The sequence below is a fragment of the Battus philenor genome, unplaced genomic scaffold (assembly GCF_028537555.1).
Source record: "Battus philenor isolate CCGP_79_NKW_IND1 unplaced genomic scaffold, ilBatPhil1.0.hap1 SCAF_23, whole genome shotgun sequence".
NCBI lineage: Eukaryota > Metazoa > Arthropoda > Insecta > Lepidoptera > Papilionidae > Battus > Battus philenor.
In genome coordinates, this window is record NW_027181686.1 from 3,998,903 (window position 1) to 4,021,594 (window position 22,692).

At 33.7% G+C, this 22,692-nt stretch overlaps 1 protein-coding gene across 2 annotated transcripts in view; it reads right to left on the reverse strand.

Moving 5' to 3' along the window:
• LOC137924056 (tetratricopeptide repeat protein 28) overlaps window positions 1-22,692 on the reverse strand; it is a 110,094-nt gene that overhangs the window by 44,642 nt on the left and 42,760 nt on the right. For both annotated transcript variants that reach the window (XM_068767371.1, XM_068767370.1), the window contains exons 3-7: window positions 20,947-21,116; window positions 17,635-17,738; window positions 15,382-15,584; window positions 10,540-10,637; window positions 615-840 (exon numbers count right to left, since the gene is read on the reverse strand). In XM_068767371.1, coding sequence (XP_068623472.1) covers window positions 615-840; window positions 10,540-10,637; window positions 15,382-15,584; window positions 17,635-17,738; window positions 20,947-21,116 — 801 coding nt within the window. The remainder of the gene's footprint in view (window positions 1-614; window positions 841-10,539; window positions 10,638-15,381; window positions 15,585-17,634; window positions 17,739-20,946; window positions 21,117-22,692) is intronic.

Below are 22,692 nucleotides of genomic sequence, written 5' to 3' on the forward strand. Positions count from 1 at the left end.
GATGCCCCGTGGAGGGGTGAAACACGTATAGAGTGAATTAACGGTGGTAGTTGTGTTTCGCATTGTTTACCGCACACGTATTTATCAGCGGGCTGGCGGGCGGTGCATTTCACTGCACGACTACTGCTTCATAGCGGAAGTAGCTATGTATTAGTCCCTTTCTTAGATTGAATGTTTAATTAAGTTCAAAAAAATAAATCCGCAACCAGATACCTTGTATTTACTACTTGACAATTCAGAGACATTCCATGAATATTTATATTAAAATTGTACAAAGTGGCCCACAAATGAGTTACTAATTTTAAGAAGCTGATGGGTTAGTAAATAAAAGATGTACAATATAAAATTTACATTCGTCAATATATTTGTGTCTACTTTTAATACATTACTATTAAATTAGAGATGTATATTGTGTACGAGTTAAAAAATTAATGACTTACCATCGACTATTTCGATAGTAAATTAGAGTGGTGTCGGTATTTTCTGAGACTTATAACATCTGGTTAATGTGAAGAGATCTTTCTAATTAGTCAATGGGCGTGGCTAAGGTGAGAAATAAGCCACTATTCTTTAATGTAAATAGACTAGTAAATTAGAGTTTAAATGTAACGTACCTTGCATTTCATAGCTAACACGAGTTGATAACGATGTGCAGTCAGTGCGTCCTTGTAAGAACCTTGGCTGAAGTACGCAGCCCCGAGGTTTCCATGAGCGCGACACTCGCCGGCCGTATCGCCCAAAGACTTGGCAACCGCCAGGTCCTGCTGCATGTAGTTGATGGCTGCATCCAACTGGCTCAGCGCCCAATGAGCTGATGACAGCGCGCTAAATACGGAACCCCTGCAAGCAATAGCTTAGAGAGAAATTCAAGTCGAAACGTCTTCTTTGCAAGAGTCGTCGACACGATCGAAATCATTGTTTCCGCAAATAAAAAGCACGAGCAATGCGTTTGGATATTATGAAAAAAATTGGCTATTATACATTACGTGACAATTTCGTAAAAGACAAGCAAGTCGTAAAGATTATGTTTCGAAAATCAATTAAGTCAGGTTTGGTGTATAGTAATACGTCGGAGAAAAATTTCTTTCATAAATATGAAAAATTATATGTCTCGATTTTTCATGTAAAATTACATAAAAAATCGAGACATAACTTCAAACTTAATTTACAATTAACTTAAGTATAAAGGTGCGATATTTTGCTCTTAAATAGTTACTTCTGATGAAAAAAACACTTGACAAGTAGTTTTGGGTTTTAATCAGACCTTGCCCAAAATTTCAGAAGGAACTTAAATGGCTGGAAATCCGAATGTGTAAGGTTATGGGTAAATGGCGGATGCATTATCACCTAGCCAAACTCTATTTATTTTTACTGAGTGTCTAAAGATGTTTGTGGTCTAGCCACAAAAGTACTTTTAAAATTATTTTATTAAAACTTCATACTATTTTATATTTACCATAAGGTTTTTTAAGCTCTATACATTTACAGTAACTCCAATTTTTGAAAAAGTAATGAACATTTATATTTCGCTTAGTAGAGTGTACCCTTATACATCACAAAATGAAATATACAAAACGAATATAAAGTATAACATATAGTTGTAAACAATAGCATATGCAATAAACATAAACAGTAGTTACAAGAGGTATATAATAACTTACAAGATTGATTAAAAAATATTAAAAAACTAGAAGAGATTTGTGATGATGTACATTTATAAAGGATACCACATTATCATGCACTGTCACCTAAGTACCGGCACGGAATGTTGTCAACACGCTCATTTGTGAAGGAATAATGTACACGTACAAATTTTGACTCCAGGAACAAAAAGTGAAATGACAAAGGGACCGCCCGCGGCTACCTCGTGCGTCCGGTTCTCGCCCGTACGTAAATAGCGTGTGGCGATTAAAGACTGAAGATAAATATTTTAATTTGCGCCCGAGTTAATGAATCACTCGCGCTGTGTAATTTGACGTAGCACTCGGCACCTCGTCGTGACGTTGTGTTATATTTTTATTACAATTCCATTACGCCTCTAGTTCTGATTACATATTTTAGTCGAAAAAGTTATGTGTTAAAAAGATTAAAAAAATATTTGTTTTTTCGAATTCAATTTGCTAAACATATTCGAAAAAACATTGATTAATTTACACTTAAATATGTTTTTAAATATAATATTATTCCCAATTTTCTCCATGCGCTACAGCCAAGTTCCGAATGTTGATTCAATCAGAAAGTCCAGGCAAGAAACTCGATAGCTACTCTTTTAATGCCAATTTTGCAATATATTCCTGTTAAAAATCTTCTATTTGTCATGTGTTTCAGCTAGAAGTTAACAGTGTTACAGCCATAACGATACAAGCAATAATAATAATCCGATAATCATCATTTTAGCCGTAGAACATTCGCTGCCGGGTATAAAACTCCCCCTTAGAATTGTAATATGACCGGAAGGAATCAAACTGCATCTGGTGTCATCCGACTACTTTAATAAAGTCAAGAAAAGATGGTACCGGGGTACAAAAAAATCCCCTACCTCCCCCGTGGTTACCGTAAGAGGTGGCTAAGTGTAATATATTCACGGATGACAGGTTACAACATCTCCCGAACATATTTGAATTAAAAAACTTCATTCGTCAGCTACGGTGCCAAGCGTGACAAGAATCAACTCACTAAAAACATAACTCTCAAAATTGACTCTTCTTTTATTTTAAAAAAGTATATTCAAACAAAAACTACCAATTTTTACCGAATTAAACTTATACATATTTAAATAAATTGTTACATATTTAAAGAAACTAAAAGTAAGTGATCAAATGAGGATAAATAATAAGCTTTGAATCCGGAATGGGGAAGTTTGTAAAAGCTCGAAAGTAACTGATATCACTCAAACCCAGCCGATTGGTAAGTTCAAGTGGCTTTAAGCATGAAACAGCGCGCAAAACAGCCTCAGAGACCTTAAGGTTCTGGAGTGGAAACCACGGGCAAGCGCAGCGTAGGCCTCCATCCACAAAGTGTTCGGACTAATAATCTTGCTAAAATCGTTGTAACACACTGGATTCACCGCACACAACGATCTCGTAGCAAATCTATGCGAGGACTGTATTCAGCTCTATACATCCTACGACAAAATTTATTTTAATGAAAATGGCCTTATTAATAGAGCGAAAACATGTAAGCCACTAATCTCAAAAAAACTTAAATTAAACTCACTAATCGTTGACATAACGCAGTATAGTTATCTACTATGCGTATATCAGGTAGGTGTTTTGTACAGTGAAAAGATTTTATCTGTGGAACAGACGATTCCGTGGCGAGAGTACGACAATAGCTCACCCAGCTTCTCAGTTACAATTATCTTATTTATCCGTGTTACTTCTTTTATTGCTTATCATCAGTCAACAACTATCTCATATCGATAACAATCGAAAAAATAAATGTCTCTTTAATATTCTCTCGAGTGGGTATAGGGACGTATCGATAGCGATTCGATCCATCATGGTGCGATAAGATCTGGTCGAGGTGTGGGTTTCGTCGCGTCTCGGGTTTGATTCGCCGGCCATTCGATGCGACAGTTTTGGGACTCGGCCCCGCGTTAAATGCTTTAAATGGGAGCTTATTTAAAATGCTTCTTATGTATGTGCCACACATATAAACGAAGCACTTTAGTTCGATATCGTGACACGTACAGAGTTAAGAGTCGATAATTATTTAAAATTTTCATCGCCAACCCAAGCCAAGCCTTTAAATCATACTTCGCAATTTGTGTTTTCTGTACGTAATTATAATAATGTAATGGGAATGTTATTTTGTTTTATATTTCTTACAAGTACATACATACATACATTACATACGTTACCTGTTATAACTAAAAAAATAGTTAAATAATTACCATAAATAGTTGTTTTATTGCATATGACCATTAAACAACATTTTATTATGGATAACATTTATAAGCAACAAAAAACCATATTTATAGTAATTATAAATCACATAATATTTAGACAATGGTAAGAAGAAAAAAGAAGAAAGGACGCAAGAAAGAAGTGTAGTAAAAAATTATGGCAAAAGACAATAATAAAAATATTATTTCACATGTAATTATATATTTTTTGTTTTGCTCAGCGACCTGCCAGTATCTTTTGGTAATATGTAGTTTTTTTAGTCAGTTTTATTTTTATTTAATTCCGTAAAAACAAAAATTACAGATAAATTTATGCATTGTGCAAATCGCGTTAGTACAACTGTGGACGGAAAATAAACTATAAACCCCTGTGCCCAGATAAAAATTAACTTATGGACACTAGAGGTACATCAATTAATTCCATCAGGAAATATACCAGTCCAAAATATATAACGCCAATGCAGTGCGTGAATTGTGTAAATTATTTTGTATTATTATAAGTGTGAGTTTAAGAGTATGTGAGGAATGTTGTTGAATAGAAATGTTGATGAATTTACAGTTACAGTCTAGCAGATTTTTGGAAAGAAGATCATGTAATGATATGTATTAATAAAGGTAACCTCAGGGTTTTAATTCCAAACTGTATGACGTATGGGGTCTTAATTCTATTTGCGTATGTAAAAAAAAATAGTTTTTTAAATGGTCCAGGTGAAGTGAAGTGAATGAAGGCGGGACCATCTGAACATTTTTATTAATACATATATAATCCGGCGTGAACGTAGTTTCGAAGTGTAACAGAGAGGTCAAAGAGGTTTTATTTAATGGGATTACTGTGTCAATGAGACTTTGGAAGCGATTTTTATCTGTATTATTAAACAGCGATTTTATCTTTATTTTTGTGTATATTTATTGTGCGTATGACATTTTTAAGGAAAAAAATTGTTTTTGTTAATAACCATACAAAAACTTAATAGTTGTTCTTAGTAGGCGGCGCATTGCGACCTATAATAAACTTAATTTTAAGTTGACGATTATTAATGACTGTAATGATCTTATATAATGAAGCTATTTTGACTTTTACTTATATATGATTTTATTATATTATTAATTATATTAAAGATTTTTATTTAACACTTTATAACACCTGGAGTTTAATAAGATATGTCCTAAACGTATTAAAAATTCGGATATGAACATTTTATTAATACAATTAGTTTTAACTATCCTTTGTTGCTAATTTAGTTAAAACAAAAGAAAACAACATTTTTATTTTCTCATACAAAAATCCCTTAGATAATCGTAAATTCAATGCGTCAATCAAGAAATCAAGGATGCAATTAATGGAGATTCGAAGGTCAGCAGTTCAATTCCCGGAATACAATTTATATAATTCACACTTTGTGCATTAATTATATAGCATCGCCATTGCTCACGAAAGAAGTTTTTAGAGGACGGACAGCAGCGCCTTTTGCGTGCGATAATAATACACTTTATCATTTATTCATTCATACTGCCTTGCCTATTCCTTGCAGTGGGCGTATATGGGCTGAAAAGTGAAATTTTACTTCATCATATTCATTTCAATTATAAAATGTCCATTCCTGAACGTAGTCCAGAAAGCGTGGCAATTGTGATATGTCCCCCCAAAGATATATTTGGACAAGACCTATGCCTTGCAGTGGGCGACAGAAGAAAATATAATCATATTACATCATAGTAATAAGTGCTGTGTTTTATTACGATATTAAATCTATGAATAAAGTAAACACTCAAACATGTTTTTTGTATAATGACCGCAACTTGTTTTTTTACGAGACTGCATGTAAATTATTATAGGTACTTACGGGGTACGATAGCCAATGACCCAAAGTTACTAATAATCTAACCTACCTTTTTTATATTTGGATTCTATATATATATGGATTATATCTTATTTAATTGAACAAATTACAAAACTACGTTCGATTTTAATACATACTGTCTACAATTTTTTGCACACGGCTAATGGTTAAATAGATATAATAATAGTACATAGCTTATTAAATTACATGAAATTCTTCCATAATTAGATGTAACGAATTTATAATGCAACTACATAACGATTATAAAGCTGTTCAGATATAAATAAATAACAACCCCAATTATCGCTGGAGAGTTTCACTTCCTAAATGCAAATGCCGCACGCTATGCTTGCCAGGTAACCAAATATTCAACCCCTTATCGGACTTGCTTCTTTACGACGCTATTAGGCGCACCGTTAATGACCCCATAGTTCCACAGGACTTGCGCCTGGCAGCCTGTAATATCTCTTAGTTAGCGATCAATGAGAGAGGCTTGTAACATAGATAACATTATACTTGCCCAATGAATAGTCATCTCAACGACATCAACAGCTATTATGTACTTAGCGTACGCGATTTACACTAGATTGTTATATCGTTAAAATTAAAAGCGTACGCAATTTTTTAAATTTATTATACTTAACATTTAATGTACTTTTATGAACTTCACATTCTGTCTTGTTACTACTACATCTGTATACGTAAATTGTAAATCATTAATGAAAATATTTCTTTACGGAATTAAATCTGAAATGAGATTTTTTGACGAAATTACGTAATCGACAGAGCCTAGCAAAATGACAGACTATATGAGGCACATAACAGTTATCCGCCAAGACATTTAGGTTCCGGAGTGTGGATAAGAACGTATACTCAATACGAAATACCGTGTTTGTTTGTGTTTGTCACCTCTATACGTAAGACACCTACATAACTGACTTCTACATATTCATTCTGGAATGAACATCACGAATCGGCAAACGCAGGAGAACAAAATGTGGATCACCTTATCAATGTCGTCGGGGGACGCTGGATTCGTTTCCTGTAGGTCTTATCAAAAATTTATGGAGAACTTTGTCCAAGTGAGGACACCTGGCTGCAATTATGATGACGATGAAATTTGGTGGATTCTGACGTGGCTTCTCAACTGCTAGCTAGCAACAACGATTGACGAAAACAGTAGGATTAATTACAATTTTCTTTACAATATTTGCATATGATTGGATTATACATACGCTTGAGACTTTTTAATGCGTAATATAAAGTAGGATAAGTAGTGACTGAGTGTGTATTGCGAGCATTTATATTTCAGGCCGTGAAACTTTTTGTATCGTTCAAATTTTAAGATAGTTTGGCTAATTATAAAATTCGATTCGCTCGGCTCGCATCAGTTTGAATTATACGAGTATTGTTCATCGAAAATATATCGTGCGGAAAGCGGCAAAGTTTCATTATCCCGCGTTAAGACCTCACAAAAAGTAAAACGCTTCTTATAAGACACTTGCCATAAAGCTCGGATAATTGATGGCTTAATTATATTGATTTATATTCGCATACGGCGCGGTATGCAGTATTTAATACTTTACACTTCGATTCACACCTCGAATCGTGCGCCGTGCACCAGGGATGCTAAACGCCGGTTCTTGTACTTGATTATTATTATTAATGTGCGGGCAATTACTGCTTTTATAGACTATCGTTTAAAGCTAATACTTAGACACTACCTTATACTACGAGTTAAGTTTTTAAGCATTACCTTTCGTAAAAATTTTACAACTTTGTAAAAGTCTCATATATTATTGTAAATATTTAATTTGCGATTTTCATTTTTTAATGACGTAGAATCGTTTGCTTTATTGGCATATATAGTTTTCTTTGATTAGAGTAGGCAGATCTGAGGAGAGATCTTTTTTACTAAGTTCACTAACGATGAACCATGGCCAGATGAAAAACCTGAGAAAGTCCTGAGAAAGAACCTTGGTGTATGTCACTCAATATTTTTTACGTATTCCGATTCATATGATTCTGTATCCAAGATGGTCGATCCTTAATCTGTCAATTGCCTAGAGACGTATCTGCCCGCAACCAAGTAGACTACACATTATGTCAAATTACCTTAAAAATACAGTTTAAAATCTTTAAAAAAAATGTTTCAGTCATCATTTAAAAAAAAATTGCTCCCGTCACTGACAGGCACTATGTTGCATACATCCTAGGAAACCAACCAAAGGCTAACGAAAGGTTATGTTCCAAGTGTTACTTTACGGAGCAGAATCATCCGCGGTTAAAGAGAGAGAACGAATCTTTATTAATCTTCATTTCAACCATAGAATATCCACTGTTGGACATAGACATCCAACAGCGGATATTTCCGAATATTCCGATAATGTGATTTCAGCATTGCATTAATTTCTCCAATCTCCAAATGCTCAAGATTTAGTGAAGTCTTTTGGCAAACATTCAGAGTCAAATTTATAAAGTTTTGGCCACGAAATGCGAAAGACAGACGGAAGTGGAAGTGAGTTGGCCATAAGTCGCTCAGAACAGTTGGCCGTAGGAGTCTGTAGGATCTGGAGCAGAATCCATGAAATATTATACATATTGTAGAATGTGGTGGAATAGAGTGGAAATCTATGGAATCATCAGAACACGCCCGATGCAAGCCGCTTCCAAATGGTCTTATTGGGAGTCTAAGGGTTAACCTTTGTGCAGTAGTGGAAGTCCTATGACTCAGAGATTTGTACTCGTAACTTTGTAGCTTAGTGTTACGTTGCAATAAAAAAAGAAAAATAGACACGTTTAGGCGCTGTACTTTGTGTTTGCAAGCCCTGTTCTAAAGCGCTAATAGGAAGAAGACAAACGGCCCCCAGATATCCAGCTTCATTAATGGCGTAGCGTTATTATTTTTAATCACCGACCGTATGTAACGAGTTGACAGTGGAATAATTTATATGTACTTAAGGCTACGGTTATCTCTGGCGGAATTTGGACCTTTTGATTTATAATAAGCGAAGTTGGAAAATAAAGCAGCGGCGTTCGTTTTTCGGTTATTCGTATGTACATATGTACGAGGATTTGATGGATCGACGTACAGAGGGATATAAAAATGTAATGGGGTAGCGATAAAAATTAAACGTTACGGAGAGTTCTGCTGCATGTATTAAAATAAAAGTTTTTATTTGCGAAACATTGTCTAGAAGTATGTTTGATACTTATCTTTTTTGTGTTAATATTCGCACTGGAAGGTATCTGAAAGGTTCGTTTAGTGGGAGGCTTACCCACGCCGCGTCTTCTGGCGTGGTGGTCGCTACTTGAGAATCTGTCGGCCACAATGAGCGACGTCGATAACCTTGGTTCTTTGATCTCTCAGAAAAAATCCGAGCATAGCAATCTCCGTTGCTCTTTGGGTGATAGATTGGTAAATGATCACGTCTCGGAGCCGTACGTTATTACACACTAATCAAATACATTTGTCGTCACGCATAGCGGTATGTATTACATTGACGACTTATAAATACCTCCAGTGGAGAATTTTTGGAATGTCCTTGGCGGGAATACATTTGTTATAAAAATGAGCGGCATGAAGTAATCCCTACAAATTCCACATTACTTTATATAACGAAGTGTTTTCTGTTTGAAAGTCAATCTTGGTCATACCAAAGAATTAAAATATGTAACAAAAATAATGTAATGACATTGAATTAATAAATAATAATTAAATCAAAAATAATAAAATTAATTATGAATAATTAATCAAATTGAGGTAGCAACCGATACATCGGTGATTTTTAAAGAAGTAATGAAGGTAGATATACGATGTAATAAAGTAATAAAAAAGTAATAAAATGAATAAATTTGCTTCAGAGATTTATATTCAAAGTGACAGACCTGTAAATGTTTTCTAGTATGTGCGCGCATCATAATTGAATCAACGATAGAGCGGTTTTATTTTTATAATATGTATGAGTTTTTTTTAAATGTCATCGTCATCATTTTAGCTGCAAGCCATCCTTTGCTCGACATGGGCAACTTCCAACTGAAGTCGCTAATTCGAAAATAATGATTATAATCGAAAATAATAATGAACATTTTAAAATATACTACAAAGCCGTGTATGTACTCCACGTAGTGTTAAAAAACTTTAAAAGTCAATTAAATGGTTTTAACAATTCTTGTAATTTGTTTTCATTTGTGTGCAACAAATGAAACGCTTGCACGCAATATGTCGGAACGAACAACGGTAATGCTGAATTATTAGAACGATCAGTGCAGGTTTTTGTTCTTTCTTTAGACGCTCACTTTAAGGCACAGGCGTTTCCCAAAGATTATATGGGAAGATATATATGGGAAGATATACCATAATCGCCCCGCCTGGCAGATCGGGTTGGCGATCGCAGTGTGGTATTATGGTACGCAAAGGTAGTGGCTGTCCATTCTCTGGAAACTTGTTCGTGAGAAGTGGAAATTCCATATAATTAATGCACATAGTGTGAATTATATAAAATTGTATCCCGGGAATTGAACCTACGACTTAAAATTGCAAGTCTCAGTCCTTTACCGCTGAGCTACTACTCGTTGGCTCATGTTTGCTGATTACTTGTTGACATTTACTGCTTCGCTGTGTTTGATGTGGCAGACGTTTAGAGGTTCTTAAAATAACTAATCGCGAGAGCTCTCCTGGACATCGGCGTTATTGCATTAATTGTTTTATTGGATTAAAAAGTCTCTACAAAGTGACTGGGGCCAGCCGAGAGATAGTTATTGTTTATTACAAAATTCAGATAGTTTTACCTGAGTTTAAGGGAACAAGATCCGATCCTTAAGGCAGCTTCCAAAACTGTCACAGCTGCTTGATACTGCCCCGCAGCTAGAAGCTCTTGTCCTACGACCTGAAAATATCATTTTTTGTAGTTTTTAAAGTACTAGTGAGTAATCCTATTAACTTCCTACTAGAGTTGAAAAAAAGTCGTTAGAACGCTTTCTTCCGCTTCATCACCATCATCGTTTCAGCCAGAGAACATACATAGCTATGCATAGAACTCCCCGACAGATTTTCTAAAGGACGGTTGGAACCGACTTGCATCTAGCGTCTTCTGATGACTTTAGCAAGATCGTGAGTGCACCTTGATGATGAACTACGCTCCAGAACCGTAAGGTCCTAGCGGCAATCCGCTCTGCGCGCTTTGTGACCTGCACACTGCCACTTAAACTTGTCAATTCATTAGGTTGTGTTTGTTACTTTCATTCGAACACGGATGATATTTCTGATTCGATCTCGTAGGGAAATGTCGAACACAGCTCTCTCCAGGGTTTCTCAGCTTGCGTACTTTAATATTAATGTTACCTATGAGTATAAACGTAATATCAAACCTATCTTATCACTTTTAATTTTATCTTGTCTAAAAGCATTTAATTTTGAAAGTTTTATGTTTATTTTATTAACGTGAATTAATAGTCAAACATTAATTGTGCATTTCTTAAAAAAAGAGGGTTTTAACGTCTTCAATATCTCTGTAATTGAATTTACGGCCACTTTAATTCTTTATTACTCGACCCATTAGCTACAAAGTGCGCAAAGTACATATCGAATTGGACTCTTTGTGGAGCCGGCCTTAGATTATTTGGACACATCAATATGATGTCATTTGCCGAGTTGATCTCACCGTAATAATACTCAGATGCGAATTTGAGTATCATTTGCCTTCACAAAAAAACGGAGTCGAATTTTTGAAGAACCCTTCTTTTGTCGCTTTGATCGAAGCCGTAAAACATTTAAGAAAGATTCAGACATTTCTCTGTGTGATATTTAGAGAACACCCACGCTGTGAACTAATCGACAATATTATTTATATAAACCGAAAGTAAACAATAGTAATAAATAAGTAAATAATAAACTAGAAAGAAACTATCACATTTTAATGAACTTTTATAAGCTATATAATGGATTGTAGTTGACTAATTATTTTTTTAAATGCAAAGTTAACCAAGCTAAGATGTGTGTTAATGTTCATAAAGGTCCAAATATTTACAAGAATAATAAGAATTAATCAATTTAAAATTGTCTCCATTATTTAAAAAAAAATTGCTTTCAACATTTTGTAGCCAGTGTACACAATGATTAGTTATATGAAAGCTTTTAAAGGTAAATGAATAGCTTAAAAAAAATAAGCAAAAAAAAAACTTTTAAGCTTAAACACCTATTTCCAATCATTAATTTTTCTATTTGAATCCGACAGGCCATAACTTCTGGCAGTACAAAATTTGTAGTGACAGATAGTAAATAATGGGACAGTTTAGATATTTATCATCCCATATCCCATATCGTTATTTAAGCGAAATATTTCAGAAAATATTGATGATAAATAACCTATAAACAAATATAAAATAAAAATAAAAAGTTAGTTATAGAAAAATATTAGCTACTAACATTTTAATTAGAATAATTTAAATGTTAGTAGCTAATATTAGGTAAATAATTTTATTCTTAATCAGTTTTTTTCATTTTTTTTATTAGTTACAGCATAATGTTCTTGCTTCATGAGTTTTGATATCACTCCATAATAAATGAAATAAAATAGTAATAACGGTGACATTACATTATGTCTTGGGGTCTTGGGATATTTATTTCACAAAAATAAAACTACAACAAACAAATCTGTGCAAAAGCTAGACGGTATTAAAAGGACGGCAATTATTAGCATATAATGTTGATAGCACGGATTATCTACAGACAGCCTTTATAATATGCGGCGCAAAAAGATTATACGTTAGTAAAAAATAAATTAATTCTTTCGTTTTTGCCCGCGTCCTGGAATTAAGTAGCCATTGGAATTTATTGTTCCTATAATAACATAGTAGATTGTGATTACTTTTTTAAATAAAAGTAATAAAAATGGACGGAAATTATTTTATTTAAAGATTTCTGGAAGGACATTTAGTTTCTTATTTGATGCAATCTGAGGTCGTTTTCTTCATCTAAGACGCCATTTTGACCATTCACGTCTACGTTGCCGATCAACTGTCGCCCAGATTGTATGTAAATGTGTGGGTCGAGAGAGTATTTATGGCTCTTTGATCACTCAGTCCCATTGTCCGAACATTTAATGCCGCCAAAAAATGCCCAGACAGCGTATCCGACAGAAGGGCCGCGGTGCGTATGCAAATTTATCCCGGCGTATGTATGCGGTCCTTAAAGTCGCTAGCCGAGTCCCGCATACCGAGATATTCGATTATCATTTAAGGTCCACTTTTAATAGCGTTGAACTTTTTTTTTGCCGAGTCATGCGAAAAGTAATTGATAAATGCAAAAAAATCTACAACATTATCTACTCATCGACAGTTGGCACGTGAAATGAAGCACTCGAACTGGTTCAATAAATAATTTAAATCAAAAGTAGTGTAATTTATATTAATTAGTTAGATAATGTAATCTTCATACTTATTTATTATTTTCGGAAAGACACCGCTACATTAAATAATAATTAGAGAACATAAAATGGCAAGGACGTTTAAAAGTTATGGCAAATATAAAAAGGATACAAAGTTATGCTTTCGGTATCAAAGAACAAACAAAAACAAATCTGTTATTTATAGATTTCTTCAAAATAATATCAACGTTAATCTTCAAAAAATATAGAAAATAGATTTTAGAAATAACAGAATAAAATCAAATGTAGCTTAAAAATCAAAGAGTATTTAATTTATCAATGATATATATTTAATTCATAATTTACAAATCAGCTTCTGTCAAAAAATATACTATTTTTTTAGATATACTTGCTTTTAATAGGTTCATTTCATGTAATAATAAGTTCATAGAAGTATGGTAGTGGTTTTATAATTTTTAATATTTTGTTAACTCCTTTTGTATCAACTTTTGTGTTTGAATCAAATGCGCAATAATTCTAATGAAATGTACAAGTGCATTCACGTAAAAAAATCGTTTCGTTGTCTTTCAGCTTAGCCGATAAATGGATGAAAGAAGTTTTCTTATGAAACCGATCAATGTGTTTTAAAGCTTTCTAATTTTCTATGATCGAATTGATTCTTAGGTGTGGTCACCCCAGACGCCCAGCTTCAGGGCTTTGTAATATTTTTAATGTTTCCGCTTGCCCGTAATAACGAAAATAATATAAGATAAAACACATATATGTCCACTACTTTTTGTTGCTGGGATATTGCAGTAACGTTCATCGACATTTAAATATATCAAAAGCGTTATACCATTTTCAACAGTATTCTACACCCAACTCTTTTTAAATCACCTTTTTTACGTGATTTTGAACTAACGGGGTTAATAAATAAAAATAATTAATTTTTTTTCATGACTTTTTCATTCATAGAACATTTTTTTGTTTTACTTTTTTTTAAAAATTTACAACACATCACAATCTTTTTAATTCGATTTTTTTCTCTCTTTTCTTAGGAACGTATCTACTATGTAAAAAAAGAGTTACCTATTTTAGGAAGCGATTGTACTATAGTAGCGATCGTATTTACAATGATGAGAGTAAAACAATTCCGGCCAAACAATAAGCGAGGATCGTCAAGTTTCCGGCGGTGGAGGCAGCGGTATTATTTCGGCATCGAGCACCACGTCCGGGCTAGGGATATCAGATGGCATTCAGCCGGGATGCTGACGGCTGTTTAAATATCGTTAAATTCGACAGCCCGACGTCTGCCTCGCGATGCACATTATTTCCGACCAATTTATTTATCCGAACCATTTAAATAAGGCGACTGTATTTACAATTTAATTTAAAGTATACGTACTTTGATTTACTGCGATATAGTTTTTTATCTCATTTTAAAGGGTTTTAATATTTTAACAAATACATTGATAAAACTTTAGGTATATAATATTTTTAAAGTGATGAATTATTGTGTGTTGTGTGTATAACTCCACTGTATCCACATCCACTTGTAATGACGGTGTTCACCGTAGTCTATTTTGTGTCCACCTTCGTTATCAAGAACCTTTTGCCATCTAGTATACAAATTTCAATGCCGAAGCGGTAAAAATAAATTAGTTTTTCTGTTAGATACATCGACAGAAACGACATTACTTTCCGGTCCCCCTAATAAATAAATATTTTTGTTTATTCTATAACCGTTCATTCGTTACATTATATCAAAGACAAAGACTTTGTCAAATTCTGTACAAAGATATACACATATATATATACTTTAGGAATGTGATGCTACAGAAAAAAGTTAAAGTCAGCATCATACTAATTTATCCGTTCTCTTGAAGCTCAAGACCAAGTAATGACTTTTGTAAATCGTTCATAATTGATTCATTTTAATGAATGAATCAAGTACACATCCTTACAGAATTGTCTTTGAACCTTTGCATGCGGAGGAGATCATTGTTTGACGGTTAGAATGACCACCATTCTAATAGTAAAGAATGCATAATCTGGGGGTCATGATTTAGATCACTCTTTCTGGCACTTGTTGCAATGGCGAGCCTTTCTTAATGTTTTGTAAGCATTTTCTAGCAGTTAATCTAGAATGACGTCTGCAACCGTAAGTTGGCAGATGCGGCATGGTCAGGTTCCCCAATAGGTGCACTGACGTTAGATATATAATATTTGTTCATATCAAAATCGTATTAAAGAAATTTTAGCATACCGATATCAGAACAAAAGGTGATTGATCTAACTTCATCGCCTCCAGTTGTCGGAATGTGGGTTCGAGTGTGTTTCGTAGCGGTGACTTGAGGGAGGCTTCAACCAACGCAGCCAAGAGTTGACGAGAAGTGGGTTCGACGCCCAGGCCTGAACTGAAGGCAGCCAGGGCTTCGCCGTGCCGTCCCAGGCATTGTAAAGCCACACCTGGTCAACAAAAAAGATATATACATTAATATTATAAATAGTAAGGTACATACTTGGTCGTAATTATATTAATAATGGTAAATTATTGTATAAGAACATAGGTGCGTCGGCGTTGTAAAATCATTTATTGTTAAATAATTAAACGGTGGAAGTAACCATATTTTTTTGTTAGGAGCATATGCATGGCAGTCTTTGGAGGAGGCCTATGCTTTGGCTTCAATTGGCCAAAATGATGATGGTGGTAGTGACATCACGGATAAAATGAGATCCAGAGTTGCCATGATCAATAGGTTAACAGAAGTAACCGTTATAGCACAGCAAATTCACTTATTAAAATTACGAAAGACCTGTACTGCTAGGCATAAAACATTCATATAGATTTGTAAAAGTTTCTGTTGGAAGCGTCCAACATCTTCTGATACCCTTAACAAGGTGTGCACTTGCGGTTGGACGTGCTCTGCGCTTGTCAGTTTATTGTTGCCACTGCAGAAATCCCCAGCGGCCTGTGGTTCTGCGCGGTATGTGATCATTGCCAGTTCATCTTGCCAGTCCGCTTGGTTATATGGATTATTTTCACACGTCTACAGATCTCATCATTCTTACTTCAATTTTGTGGGTGAAAACCCGGGTATATACATGGATTGTTAAGTGAATATGAGCTTGCCGAATAGACCTGAAGTGTGTTACCAGTGATGACTTATGAAATTGAGAACATGCTAAAAAACATAAGTCGTAGACTTTCGTCTTAAGGCACTGAGGGATATCGAACGAGATTGTGTTCCGTGGTTTCCCGAACTCTAATATAAAAATCGAATTGTACAGTTTTTTTGTCATAAGATAAGATAAATCACAGTAAACATTGGTTCGATTGCATTTAGAAATAGGCGAATCATTATTAATTGAGTGTTAAAACACATCTACTTGTATGATACACGCAATAAGGTAAGTGAAAGGACGGTCGTTGACAGTCGTAATAGAAAAGCGGAAATATCACAGCGCTATAATGATCGCATGCTATTTCTGAATTGTTCCATCTGAACGCTATTCAAAGCATCGCTTATTTGCTATTCGCTTTCGAAATTGAATTTATTTCCTCGTTTTCATTATTTTCCTCTTTAACACTTTTTAGTATTAAGATACGTTAAATGCTATACGTACAAAACTTACTGTTGAACATATTTGACATTTGCACACTCGTATTATGAATGCAATTAAGCAACATATTGTAAAATTATAACATATCACCACGAGTTCTATAATTCAGAGAGCTCTATTTATGTACTGTTATGTATTTCACTAATAATTTTAACAGTAAAATCATAAACTACCGGTAATATGTATTAAGGTAATATTATTAATATCTATAAAAATAATTAAAGAGAGACATGAGATTTTTTTGGCTTTTGTTCTTTGCGGGGTTACGAGACAATATTAAATCGTAGAAAAGATTTTGAATGCAATGGGCCAAATTTTTTTTGTATATTATAAACATAACTGTTTTCTTAGTTCGTGTGCATACAGGATGATTGCAAATAGACGTAATTGATGTAGACGATTTAATGTTTGGAACAACTTATCCAAAAATCAATGGTTTTAGAGATAACAAAGTTTTGTTTTATAAACTAAGAAATCTTATTTTATAAAGAAGTAAACAAAAGTGGCGTTGGGTCGGATATCTGGCAGGATACAAACGAAATGTAAAAGATAGACTCTACAACATCGAAACGAGGAAGAGGTCGCCCAAGTAATAGATGGAGCGACAAAATGCTACAATATTGCTACAATAGCCGGAAAGGAGTGGAAGAGAAATAAAAAAGGGAGGTTCGGACTGAGCTGGTAGGGGCCTAAATCTAATACGGTATTCTAATAACAGAGCGCCATGTGATATGTTTAATTTTTAACAAAATCTTTTTAGTTGGCAGGAAATACATATATTATGTATATGTTTAATATTATTTTTATTTATACAATCTCATAAAAGATTTACGAAGTTAATTTACATTATTTATAGGCGGTATAAATAGTAAATAATAATATTTATATACTTTACCCTGTCTGTAGTAAGCCTTAGGCCAGTTTGGGCAAAGTTCCCGCGCCCGCGTCGCATCTTGAAGAGCCGCCGCAAACTGCCCTTGTTTCAATCGAGCTGCAGATCTATGGTAGAAATAATAAAAATAAAAATTGTTTGTTAAATAATAAATATATAATATTGTTAAAAAAAGAATAACTTTCACTAAAAAGTTGCGTATATTTTTGCGAAAATAAATATTTTAATATTTGTGGTAAGTCGGTAGTACATCTGGTAATAAAAACGGTCCAATGATTTGTAATTTTTTTTCGTAAGTGGTTGAGAAAAGAGTTTCTCCGCATTTTGTATGAAAACACGAGATATATTTTTATTTATAAGTTTATTTACATTTAACTATAGTGTATAGTTGAGTAATGTAAACTATGGTGGAAATCATGATGATAACGATGTAATTCCTGCCATGTATTTATTTGAATTATAAGACTTATAATAATAAAAGTATTTTAGCAGTTCTTTCTTGATCACAAGGTTAGCTGCCAGGTTAGCACATTTACATAAAGGAATAAAAATAAAATGTAATCGTAAGTATGAAAGTAAAAATATAAAATAAAAAGTTAAAAAAAACTATGTATTGTTATTAATGTAATATCTGTGATAGAAATAAAAATTATATCGTAAGAATAAGAAATATCGTGATAAGCTGTGACAAAAACCCTGTACTGTGATAATTGAGGCGATGCAAAGAATAAATTAAATTAAGAATAAATGAGAATGTAAGATTTTGTGATGTATGATAGTAAACGAATGCATGATAATATGAAGATTGATAGAAGAGAATGACGAAAAAAAGAAATGTGAAAAAATTATTAAGGACAAAAGAGTTTTATTTTTAAAATAAAATAGGGTGTATGAGAGGTTCCCAATAACAGAGGCCATATATAAAAAACCTGACACGGCCTAAAGAAATCTAAAGAGACCAAAAATGGTAGAGAACCTGAAGCTGCCAGGTCAGGGTTAGAAAGCTGATGATTTGTCACCTACCAGATAAGTCCTATTTATTTTTTCTGATCGGTTAGTGTGTGGTCTACTTGTAATTGTGAAAGACCACACCAAATAATATAATACAATAATATTACTGTAAATAATATTTTATTATTAGTATATACATATTTGCTAAAACTTTTTGCCCTACCTAATAGTATAACGAAAAAAAAATATTTTAATAATAGGATCATAGGTGATTAGCAAACATAACATACATTATTATACGTAATTGTGATTATATCTATCACTACATGTTATAGAAACGTGTTTTTAGTGTTTAGAATGATGATATACAAAAAATTCATGTATGAAAGATAAAAAGCAACGGAAACGGAAAAGAGACGGCTGTACCAAAAAAACCTATTAATGCCAACTCGTGGGGTCGTTTATCTTTATTTAGTAATGATAGACAACCGTCGATGAAATCGATTAAATATAACATTTTGAGTTACAACAGTATGTTACATTGTAATGTCGTAAACTATAATGTATATATTATATGTATTTCTGTACTTTGAAATATAATTTATTTTTGGAACACTTAAGCTACTCATGTTATAATCCACAAAGGATCATACAGTAATCATTTGTGTACCTCATGGTATTAATACGTACTAGACGAATCCGATTTGACAGTAACACGAATCAGATGCGAGCAGTGGTAGCTCAGCGGTAGAGGACTGAGAAATGTAATTATAGGTCGCAGGTTCACTTTTCGGGATGCAATCTTATATAATACACACTTTGTGCATTCATTGTATTGATCAAAAGTTTCCTGAGGATGGGTGCGTCCTCTGCGTACCATAATACCAAACTGTGTTCCCCCATAGAGATCTTTTAGGGAGGCCTATGCCTTGCAGTCAGCATCTATAGAATGAAACAACGACGAATCAGATAGAGCTACCCTGTAATGACATTCTTTAACTTACTAGGTCTTCAAACACTCTGATCAGAGAAGAGCCCACAACAAACACAGATGGGGTTTTTTGTGGTCACATTTAGAATATTCATAATACAATAGTAGGGCAATTCATTTACAAGCTATATTAAGCCATAATATTTCTTCACAATATAATAGTTTTTTTTACATTTATGTTTAAGTAATTAAAATTATAACATGATAATTAAGCGATATAATGTATATAGTGTACTGTAAAGCCATACATAGTTGCTTACAAAATATGTTAGTTACTGTTTAAGTGAGTGCTAAAAAAGGGTAATTTCATCTCTATTTCTAGTGTTAACATTATGTGCATCGTGCATCTATATTTACACGACTGCTCTAGTAATTAGATGGTTGAACTTGGAAAATGTATCTCATTATCCAAGAACGGCACCCATCAGCCAGGTATACAATAACTTTTACACCGAACAGTACCAATTACTATTTGTCAGTAGTAATAACCATCACAGCGGTAAACTAAACGACTTCTTGTACAATAAACTTACTGTTTCAATGTTCAAATGAACAGGTATTGTGCTGAACGATGACACTAATAATTATCGAAAATTTGCTAGAGTCAGCGATAAAATAGCTTTAGTATTAATTTACTTGGAACTAACTAACGTAAAAAGGAGTATGTTAGCGGTTGAAGGAGTGATATTCATCATTTCAGCGGTAAGACATTCACCCACAGGGTGGACAGATGATCTGGTTAAGGTGTCCCTCTACAATAGGAATAGATGGAAGCGGTCTTCATTTAGGATGTGCCGATGCCTGGGTGGACGTCTTACGCTACGTTTGCCAGTCCTTGGTTTCGACTCCAGAATCTCAACGCCACAGCGGTCAACGGTATACAATATTTATAACGGTAACATTAATTTTTTTATCAAACACACAATTACACTACTAAATTTTAGAATTGAAATTAATTTAAAAAATTCTTTCAAGTACAAGACTAGGTTTGTAACGGAATTGATTTTTATACCTATTAATCAATTTTAATACAATTTTGCAAAAAATTAGCACGAGGGAGAATACAATTTTCAAATAATACCTATAGTGTGCTTATGCTATGTCATACTAAGTTTGCCTCAGTTGCTTCGTGAACGTAAACAGCCCTTCAACTCCACTTGCGAATGGAATTTCGTAAAATACTTTTAATCTTAACTGACCTCGATATTGCGAAATGAATATTCTTACCATATTTCAGGTCTCTAAGCCTCATAATTTCAGAGATATCGTGATGAGTCGGTACTCATGTAGAAATCTCTTAAACATAGATAGATTTCGACTTATATTTGCCTATATCATACAGTATGAATAGCAATGTGAATTGTGTTCCTTACCTATTACTGTACAAGATGTGGTTAGCGGGATCTAACGTTAAGGCGTCTGTGTATAGGGCCACAGCCGTCGAGAAGTCCCCAGCTTGGCACGCAGCATTGGATGCGCGCACTTTCTCTACGAAGAGAGCTCTAGAAGCGGCCCCCAAGGACGCAGAGCCTGTTGGCTCCACCTGCGAATAAAATTGAGTTAAATATTAAAATATTTCATTTCTTTCTTGGTATAAAGATTCTCTTATTATAAACAAAAGTAAAGAAACGATGATAATAATAGAGTATATTTTATTTAACAACATTCATATGTTATATTTGATTTATGTTTGTTTTAAAATTTAACAAGTCAAGCTGTTACTAATTTTATATACAAAAACATGCAGTTTTTTATTTGCAATTGTTTCATAAATTACCCTCGTTTATAAACATTAGCTATGAAGTAGTAAAAACGGTAAATGCTTCAGCGCCAAGCGTTATTCCAGTGTGTAGAGCAACCCTAACATAGTAAGTTTACCGTAGCACAGTAGTAAGGGCGCAGATTTATCTTCGCGGGTTCGATTCCCAGGATATAGTGTTACATAATACACATTTGTGCATCAATTTAATAGAATTTCATGCACAATGCTACATATGGTAATGTTAATTTTTGACTGCATCTTGATATTTTTCTATTATTTTTAAGGTTTTTTTATAGTCGCTTAAGTGTTTTTTTTTTTAATTCCCACGAATTATTATTTTTCCCGTAACTGTTAAGTTTTTATCTGGAATGATAACCCTTGTTAACCTTTCTCGTATAAATAAAATTAGAAAAAAAATGCACATAAATTGACAAGTAGTTTTCGAGTATTTTGCTTACAGTGAGTTAGGCGATTCATTTTTACTCATATAGTAGATTGAGCAACAAGCAATGCTGTTACGTTACATACCTCATTTATTGTAACACATTCTCATTACCAGCAAGCGGTGCGTATTCAAACACCGTAACATTCTTGCTGGCTACAATTAGCTTCAAAGTTTTCGGGCAATAAAAGTTTTGATTTTAATTGGATCGGACGTTTACGATCGTGTTGATTTAGTATTTTATTATTTTATTTACGTTTTCATAACCGAAACCAGAGATAAACCTGGTGATAGAGAGCTTGAGAATAAAAATTATATCTGTTTTTGATATAGTTATAAGAGATTAAATGTAGGGTCGTTAATGCACTTATTGTGTAGTAAAGTCTCATTTATAAAGTCGATGATAGTTTTACATTAATTATTTTTATATAAAAAGGACGTCAAAAATTAAATAATTCGTTTTATTTATTTAACGAAATGCTTACTAACGAAATATCAGTTTCTTTTGACAATTAGATTCTTATAAGCATTCAATTACTTATAAATGAAAATGTATACAAAATTTCTATACATTTCGTTTACATTAAAAACACGAAAAGGCCTCTATTCCGTATCCATTTTCCGAGAAACTATAACAAAAGGTTTCATAAATATTTACAAATCAAAATGTCCTGTGTCCCCATAACAAAGGCATAAAGGGCCACAGGACTCGGCTCATAATAAGTAGGCAATAAAAAGACAATGTCGACGTGCTACTGAATTCCGAAGCCCTTAAAAACCGGTCGTGATTGACTTCTGTACATGCTATGGTCTCTACATTTTTTATACCATATTCCTAGTGATTCCGACTCCGATGACAACTTTAATGTCAACAGATAACAAACGTTTGATATCTCTGTGAAACTACATGACGAT